Genomic DNA, 9,641 nt, shown 5'->3' with positions numbered 1-9,641 from the left:
TTGTGCACCAAAATTTAGCACAATATTTTGGGATAAAATAGTGAGTATTTATGAAGTGCTAAACATCATTCAGTATAGTGTAAAGTGTGTAGAAAAGACAGTGGACAACATTTTTTCACATTTCTATACCTATTTATTAACAGAATATCAATTGATTCTGCATTAAATATGGATAAAAAGTTAATCAATTCACCTTCTACTTCATTCCTTCATCATCATTGATTCACCTTCTTTCTGTGTTTTCATTTTCGCTAGAATTAGTGCTATCAACGTTCTCATTGCTGACATTGGCACCAGCATTTTGATCCGCTTCAAGAAAAGAAAAGTGGGCTTCAAAGAAATCTTCTACTTGGTCTGGTTCTTCTGCCATTGATCTTCGCAGGAGCATCTTACGTAACATACGTGAATCATCGAGTTCAAACTGATGGTCGGGTTTATGTTGCTGGTTAAATCTTCCTGCAAGCTTAGAATTGGTATTATAGCAAGACTCACACAGATCAAAACCTATTTCTTCTTTGCAATCTTTGCATTTGTATCTTTTCCCAGTAATAGGGTACATCTGCACAGAAAGGATAGCAGATTATTGGGACAATAAAATGATTTAATTAGTTATTTCGGGTGTTAAATTTAATCTCTACTCACCAAATTGGTCCTATCATCGATTTCATTAGACGAAAATCGATGGAGGGAAAATTTACATAAGAGCATTCTGAATTTTTTATGGCCAATCTTGATATTAAATTATGGTTTAAATTAATAAGATTGGCATGGAGAAGTCCAAAACTCACTCATAAAAAGCTTCCCTCCATCAATTTTGTGCCCAAAAGAATGAGAAATTTGACGATAGAATCAAATTGGTTCAAATTTAGTAGGTTATGAGACCAAATTGAACATCAGAAAAAGTAATAAAATGGGAGCCTAAAAATTCCGAAGACATGCGGATGAATGAAACTCACCCCACAAGAATCACAGCCAACTCCAACATTAGCTTTTGACACATCCAGCCAACCATGAACATCTGTGCGTGAAACACCTGCAATAACATAGAAATTAGCCTCCAATTATCTAGAAGTCCTTCTCCAACCATGTTTAGCGTAAACTTCCTTAAGAATCAGCAGCATGCAGGGAAACGCTTCCTACTAATCAACTTTGAAAAATGTTAATAAAGTTATATTTTTTAAGATATTCATAGGCTATTGTATATCAAGAAGGTTATACGAAAAAGATTAGGGGTAAGTAATATTAAGTAATTACAAGTGTATTTTAAAAATGGGGCATTTACATACAAACCACTCAATTCTTATCTATTTACCATATTAAACACTTAAACTTTATATTTTTCATTTATACCATTCAAATCTTTAATATCACATCAAAAAATAACCACCATTTTAACTTTAAAAAAGTGAAATACATTTTTTCATGCATAGTTAAGGTGGCAGATATGTAAATACATAGGAATTGAGCGGTATGTATATAAATCTTCCTTTAAAACTATAGTTAGGCATTGCTCCTCCAAGTTTTCCCGAAAATAACTTTGGAAACTAATTTTAAGAAATAATTGGAGTATTACGATGTACATATGTTGAAGAAGGAAGAACTATCTAGGTCATTTCGCTTGAAGTTCAAGTAGCCTAAACATGTGCACGACAAAAAATTAAATTACTGAGTATAATACTTAATCAAGTCATGATGCCAATGTATGCAATGTCATCTCCTGTCATCTCCTGATAATAGAGTAGCTATTCTGATACCGGAACTAGTTCAAAACAACAGAAACGAAGGCCAACTTTATTAAGCAAAGGGATCAGGGTTACAACACAACTCAAAACGGAAATACGACACGCTAACAACAACCTTCGGCTAGGGCTAGAAGTGAAGATCCGAGGGCGGTGGTGGCGTCGGCACAGCGGCAAGGGGAAGTGGAAGGGCTGGTGGTTGTAAGGTAGGTTGGGAAGAGATTTAGTGGGCGGTTTGAGGGCTAGAAGAGTGGGGCAACAAGGAAGACTGCAAGGAAGAAAGCAGCGGGTTGCTGGCTGATGGTGGGACGGGTTGGACAGCACGGTCAGCTGCAGGTAAGGGGCGGCTGGAAGCAGGCTGATGGCTGGATAGGTGGACAGGCAGCTGTTAGCGGGGGGGGGGGGGGGGGGGGGTGGCGAGAAGGGGTGGCCGACGGGTAAGGGGAGAAAAGGCGGAAGAGGTAGGGAGGAAATCGGAAAGGATACAACACCACCTTAGAGCGGGATACAACAGCACCGCCCGTCATTGGATATAACCCTAGTAAGAGAAGATGAGACTCTGCATAAATTCTGATAACATTAATCAAACATAACATAACCCTAATTCCAGCAAAAAATATATAAATATCCCGTTAGGTGGAAAACATCAAAAGAAAGGAGAAAAGACACAAAATGAAAGAAGGGGATGGCGGCATTACCGTCCGCTTCTAACTGTCGTTCTCGCTCGGTCCCATAGGAATCGGGATCGGCCTCCACAAACTAGGTTCACCTGGTCCTTCTGCTAGCCGGTTCAGCCTGCCAGCTTTAGCCCTGCATAAGTCTTTCAGGGCTGGGGGAGCTTTGACTTCATTCGTCAAAGCTTCCAGTTCTTCTTCTGTAATTCTAGTAGCATCTGGATCCCATTGGCGACCGCACCGTCCTCCAAGGTACCTGAGGGTCTTTCTCAACTTATGAGCAAAAATCCACATCAATCCAATCTTCTCTAAGTTTACCGGAGTTGAACTGTGTTTCCCACCTTTATTGTCGAATACTCCCAATGCCATCCATGGCCGACGTAACCAGATTTGATGTGGAGGTATTGAAACCTCCCGCACAGTGGTGGAGCTGATGGTAAAGTATTGACCCGTATATCCTAAAATGTCCTTCATCATGCCTGCCCCGTGTCTAGTTCTGATGTCGCAATCTCATCATCCCCAGTCATCACCAAAACTAGTCTCACCAAGACTGCTCTACTAACAAGGGCTCATGTGATCCCAAGCTCCGCCGATAGAAGTAGAATGATTAGCTTTCCATCCCTGGTGAAGGAATATGTGCTTTTGAATCAGTGGTGCTGAGTCTGATTCCTATGGGGATACAACAGCACCGCCCGTCATTGGATACAACCCTAGTAAGAGAAGTTGAGACTCCACATAAATTCTGATAACATTAATCAAACATAACATAACCCTAATTCCAGCAAAAAATATATAAATATCCCGTTAGGTGGAAAACATCAAAAGAAAGGAGAAAAGACACAAAATGAAAGAAGGGGATGGCGGCATTACCGTCCGCTTCTAACTGTCGTTCTCGCTCGGTCCCATAGGAATCGGGATCGGCCTCCACAAACTAGGTTCACCTGGTCCTTCTGCTAGCCGGTTCAGCCTGCCAGCTTTAGCCCTGCATAAGTCTTTCAGGGCTGGGGGAGCTTTGACTTCATTCGTCAAAGCTTCCAGTTCTTCTTCTGTAATTCTAGTAGCATCTGGATCCCATTGGCGACCGCACCGTCCTCCAAGGTACCTGAGGGTCTTTCTCAACTTATGAGCAAAAATCCACATCAATCCAATCTTCTCTAAGTTTACCTGAGTTGAACTGTGTTTCCCACCTCTATTGTCGAATACTCCCAATGTCATCCATGGCCGACGTAACCAGATCTGATGTGGAGGTACTGAAACCTCCCGCACAGTGGTGGAGCTGATGGTAAAGTATTGACCTGGATATCCTAAAATGCCCTTTATCATGTCTGCCCCGTGTCTAGTTCTGATGTCGCAATCTCATCATCCCCAGTCATCACCAAAACTAGTCTCACCAAGACTGCTCTACTAACAAGGGCTCATGTGATCCCAAGCTCCGCCGATAGAAGTAGAATGATTAGCTTTCCATCCCTGGTGAAGGAATATGTGCTTTTGAATCAGTTGTGTTGAGTCTGATTCCTATGGGGATACAACAGCACCGCCCGTCATTGGATACAACCCTAGTAAGAGAAGTTGAGACTCCACATAAATTCTGATAACATTAATCAAACATAACATAACCCTAATTCCAGCAAAAAATATATAAATATCCCGTTAGGTGGAAAACATCAAAAGAAAGGAGAAAAGACACAAAATGAAAGAAGGGGATGGCGGCATTACCGTCCGCTTCTAACTGTCGTTCTCGCTCGGTCCCATAGGAATCGGGATCGGCCTCCACAAACTAGGTTCACCTGGTCCTTCTGCTAGCCGGTTCAGCCTGCCAGCTTTAGCCCTGCATAAGTCTTTCAGAGCTGGGGGAGCTTTGACTTCATTCGTCAAATCTTCCAGTTCTTCTTCTGTAATTCTAGTAGCATATGGATCCCATTGGCGACCGCACCGTCCTCCAAGGTACCTGAGGGTCTTTCTCAACTTATGAGCAAAAATCCACATCAATCCAATCTTCTCTAAGTTTACCGGAGTTGAGTTGAACTGTGTTTCCCACCTCTATTGTCGAATACTCCCAATGTCATCCATGGCCGACGTAACCAGATCTGATGTGGAGGTACTGAAACCTCCCGCACAGTGGTGGAGCTGATGGTAAAGTATTGACCTGGATATCCTAAAATGCCCTTTATCATGTCTGCCCCGTGTCTAGTTCTGATGTCGCAATCTCATCATCCCCAGTCATCACCAAAACTAGTCTCACCAAGACTGCTCTACTAACAAGGGCTCATGTGATCCCAAGCTCCGCCGATAGAAGTAGAATGATTAGCTTTCCATCCCTGGTGAAGGAATATGTGCTTTTGAATCAGTTGTGCTGAGTCTGATTCTCCGGCCAAACTATCACGACCTCCCCAACAAAAGGTGGCGGGCATCTATGGGAATTACATTGCACCACACCTGATTCTGTAGCCGACTCTCAATCAAAAACTTCATCATACATCTCTAGTCAATGCTAACTCTGCTCTCCTTCAACCACGTCAGAGAATACGATTGGGAGTGCCTCTAAGCCATGAGACCCAACTTCTCAACCATTTGAGTAGATGATACATTCTTACCGTTCCCCCCAACGATGATGAGATTGCATACATTTTCATTCACCGTGTAGCGGGAGTACAAGATATTGTAGCTAAACCACTGTGGATCCCTTGTATCCTCAGCTTTAGGATGCGTCGAACCACAAATGCTTCTCCTTCATCCGATTGCAGATGACACACCTCACCCTGATCCTTAGCTTTCTCCTCATCGTCAAACTCCTCCACGACACCCTGCTCGGTAAAAAACACAATTTGGTTGTCAGGCAGCTCAAAGAAATGTGCCCAAATCCATTTGAAACATTTTCTGGTGGGGACTATAGCAGGCGTGGTACTTCTCTCAAATTTTTTTCTCATTGGGAGTAGCTCTATCCTTATCTGAACCAACTTTCTCAACTCTCTAAGATGTGCTCCTGTTGTTATCTCCAATTGTTGGAGGTTGTCCGGCTGCTGGTGGTCACCTGCTCTGTTTCTACTCCCTACCCACTTTCAATGCTAAGGTTTGGATATCTTCAAGTGACGAGTAAAGTTGCAACTGTACCACGTTGCTAATAGCGGGTTTCAAGCCCCCTAGATAACGAGCGATGGTATGCTCATCTGGCTCGCAAATAACATATCATCTGCAACTGATCAGACTGCTCTGTGAACTCCACTGCTGACAAATCCCTCCACTGCAAGTGGTGTAGCCTCGGAAACATCTGCAATGCTTCCTTCATCTTCATACACCTGGTAATCTTATCACCGTCTTCCATTATTCTCTGTCTCTGTAAGTTCTCCCACCACAAAAAAAGCACTCTTCTTCAACTCGATAGCAGTTGACTTGACCCTATTGTCCTTTGGCACAATCATACACTTAAAGATCCTTTCAACAGATTACAGCCAATCAATATAATTTTTTGGATCCATACCTCCCTCAAATTTTGGTAGATCAACTTTGATGTCGAAGTCTATGTGCCCTCTAAATGATATCTCCTCTCTGAAATTCAACCTATGGAAGGGATTCAAATATCCCTCTCTAGGCCTCCTTTGATATTGGATTCTGAAACGTGGCGTCATGTCTTCTTCATCATTGAAATTCTCCCTACATAAGGGATTCAGATCCTCTTCTCTTTCTCCCCTTAAACTCTCCAGATCTCGGTCGAGGGTAACCTCCCCCCGAGTTAACTCATCAATCTCTGCAAGTCTTTATTGAAGACGATGGAGCTCTCGTCATATATCTTCTCGGGCAAGTTCGGGCATATATCTTCTTGGTGGCATGATTAGGGTTTTGGATTTGTGAAAGTGGAAATGTTATTTGGTAGTGGGAAAGAAAACTTTTAGGATATGGTGATTGCTAAGAAGCCTTGGGATATGACTAAGGTTAGGCTAGGTCTGATACCGACACTGTAACTAGTTTAAAACAACAGAAACAAAGAAAAACTTTATTAAGCAAAGGGAACAGGGTTACAACACAACTCGAAACGAAAATACAACACAACAACGACATCTGCCTAGCACCAGAAGAGATCCGAGGCAGAAGGTGGCATCGGGCAAAGCGGCAAGGTGAGGGGGAAGGGGAAAGGGGAGAGATTTAGTTGGTTGTTTCAGGCATGCAGTGGGACGACAAATAAGACTACAGAAGCGACAGGATGTTGGGTGATGGTGGGACAGACTAGACAGCAAAAATAGTTGCACGTAAGGGGCGACTAGATGCAAACTCATGTTTTTCCCATTCAGGAGCAATGGGGCACCACTCGGTCCAATGGATTGTCCTATTACCCACATTGGTACATTGGCCCCCTCTTCTAGATGGATTAAAGCAAAAATTGATGGGACATTATTATCTTCCGATTGGGTTCGGTGAGGTAATTCGGGTTGATTCGAGCAAATGCTTGATTGCGGCTGTGCTGAAACTATTTCAGTGGGATAGCTCCTGTGTCGAGCTGGAAGATGCCCTTTTTGTCGGTACGTTGATCGAACTGTGGATGAAAGAGATGAATGGCATGGTTATAGAAGGTGACAACAACAATGTGATACAAGCACTCCAACAATCTATGGACAAATCATTTTGGCGGCAACCGAACAACTTTGACCCCAATGTGACTTTTTTAACCTTCTTTCGTCATGTGTTCTTCTCTCATATAGTTAGATCTATCAATGTCACAACTCATATTTTTCCACAAAGTGTTTTTCAAGATAGTTTTGTTTTTAGAGATATAGACTATAGCCATCCCTTGTTTGTTTTTTTGTCAAAAGGGATAGAGCTTTTTGTGAGCATGCTGCTAAGGTGCTCTTTTTATATGTTTTATAACTTTCTTTTATTTCTTTAATGCAAAATGCATACCTTTCATGGATGCAGGCTGGTGGCTGGATAGGTGGACAGCCTGTTGGGAAGGGTGTGGTCGGCTGTTAGAGGGTTGGACAACAATTACTGCTACAAAGAAGGGGGCAGCAAGCCAACAAGGAGCAGGGGTGGCCAGCGGCTAAGGAGAGATAAGGGGAAAGAGGTAGGGAGGAAATAGGAAATGATACAATACCACCTCGGAGTAGGATACAGCCAAAACATCACTTGTCATTGGATAGAGCCCTAGCTAGGCAAGAGGAGACTCCACACAAAATTTAAAAACGGTAATCAAACATAACATAACCCTATATCCAACAACAAGCATATAAATACTCCCATCATAAAAGAAACATGAAAAAAAGGGAAGGGGGTGGCAGCATTGTCGCCCATCTAAGTGCCACTCCCACTCGGTCCCATAGGAATTGAGATCGGCCTCCTCAAACCTGGTTTGCTCGATCCTTCTGCCAGCCAGTTCAGCCAGCTGGAATTAGCCCCACATAATGCTCCCAACTTTATTTCCTAAGCTTGTGAGATCCAGAAATGAATGCCCAACCTTGAAAAAACAATTTCAGAATTCAAAGAGGATTTCAGAAGGCTGATTGATTTAACATATTTTTGTTGAGAAAATAGAATTTGATCAGATTTAAGTGTTAAAAATTCCTAAGAGCTTTAGTTTCTCAAGTTAATCTGACATGACGCTTTGGAGGCTGGCTAAACCAGCTTGTTGCATGGTCCACCCCCCGGTTTAGGGGTCGGCTGAAGTGCGATAAAGACGGACAATTCAATCAAACTCAATTCACACCAGCACTCGTCGTGACTTTAAAGCATAGTTATTAGATGAAGAGAATGATAGAGCCCGTTCGACATAAAACATCATGCATGGACGATATAATTATTATATGATAAATTGCATTAGAATAATAATCATTACCAATACAGATAAATATGTGAAGATGAATCAGAAAGTACTGAGAGTCAGTCTGTTAGGCCAAGTGTAGAGCAAGAAGATCTGAAAATATTTTGAACAGAAATGAAAATCTAAACAAAACAACTGATGAAACAAGAGCAACTGAGCTATAAGACATCGCTCAATCGATATAACAAGTGATCCGTAAAATAGTTGTCATTGAAAGATCCTCAACTAATATAGAGCTCATATCTGAAATTGGTGTAGGAACTTGATCGGCATTCAAAAGTTATCAGTCTTTCAAGCCATCTGCATTCAAGGATGCCAATGACCCTATAGTTGTTGAAGATCAAAAAAATTTTGGATGGTATGATTTGTCCATAAAACAGAAGATTAGTGCTAGTCATTTTCATGCTAGAAGACGAGGCAAAAAAGTGAAAGCAGACGCAACATAGAAAAAAATTTCAAGTGACACATCTTCCACAAATTCAATGAGATGAATTTGTCAAATTCTTCAAAGATTGGCTTATTTCGCCTTCAGTCAAATTAGCGTTGCAAGATAAATTTTTCAATTTGACTCAGGTGTTCAAGACAATTATGCAATATGAGGCAAAATTTAATTCTCTATCTAGATATGCACCTTGCCGATTTTTGTGCAGTCTTAGAGATTAGTTGAGGTTGACTTTGGTGTCATTCAAAATCAATGATTTCTCTGTGCTAGTTTAAAGAGGCAAAAGAATAAAAAATGAACTAATTTTTCCAGTCAACAGTTGCAACCGCAGGCAAGCAAGCGAAAAAATTTTTGCAAAGGAAAATACTTTCAAAACAAGAAAATTAAATCAAAATATAAGCAAAATCAGCCTCAGGTATAAAATCAATTTGTGAAAAGTGTGGGAAAAGACATTTTGGGCAGTGTTTGATTGGTTCCGGAAAATACTACAAATGTGAACAGTCCTGTCATATTTAAATGAACTATCCACAGGAAAAGCAAAGAGACATCAGACCACTGACAATTCAAGGATAGGGATAGCCCAAAAAATTTTTGGAAGGAGGTCCGTCAAGCAAAACTTAGTTTTTAAGAAAGCCTTCTATCAAGCAAAGGATGAAACTTCTAAATGCAAAACCGTGCAACTAGTAAAAGCCCAAATTTTTGCAATTACCCACTAGAACCCAAAAAATATGATTCTGATTCTGTTGTACAGGTACGCTTCTGATTCTGTTGTCAGTACATGTCAATATTATGCATTTTACTCCTGTTTTGTGTGTTGTTATGCCTTCGAGAAGTGGTTTTTATGTACATAGACAATGTATCGTACGATTTAATATTCATGATAAGAAGTTGCAAGTCATGATAAATGTTGGTGAGAATTTAGTCTGTCTGAATTGTCCACCTCTGTCGCACCTTAGTCAACCCTTAAAGAGGAGTCA

General features: G+C 41.4%; 1 protein-coding gene across 1 annotated transcript in view; it reads right to left on the bottom strand.

Annotated features, from left to right (window-relative positions):
- Positions 1-26: 26 nt before the first annotated feature.
- Positions 27-9,641, bottom strand: part of LOC110020387 (E3 ubiquitin-protein ligase PRT1) — a 37,420-nt gene continuing 27,805 nt past the window's right edge. The window contains exons 7-8 of the mRNA XM_020718473.1: positions 957-1,033; positions 27-559 (exon numbers count right to left, since the gene is read on the bottom strand). Of these exons, the coding sequence (XP_020574132.1) occupies positions 224-559; positions 957-1,033 (413 nt within the window). The 3' untranslated portion in view covers positions 27-223. The remainder of the gene's footprint in view (positions 560-956; positions 1,034-9,641) is intronic.

Source organism: Phalaenopsis equestris, unplaced genomic scaffold (assembly GCF_001263595.1).
Source record: "Phalaenopsis equestris unplaced genomic scaffold, ASM126359v1 Scaffold000095, whole genome shotgun sequence".
NCBI lineage: Eukaryota > Viridiplantae > Streptophyta > Magnoliopsida > Asparagales > Orchidaceae > Phalaenopsis > Phalaenopsis equestris.
This window is presented reverse-complemented; position numbering and strand designations above follow the sequence as displayed.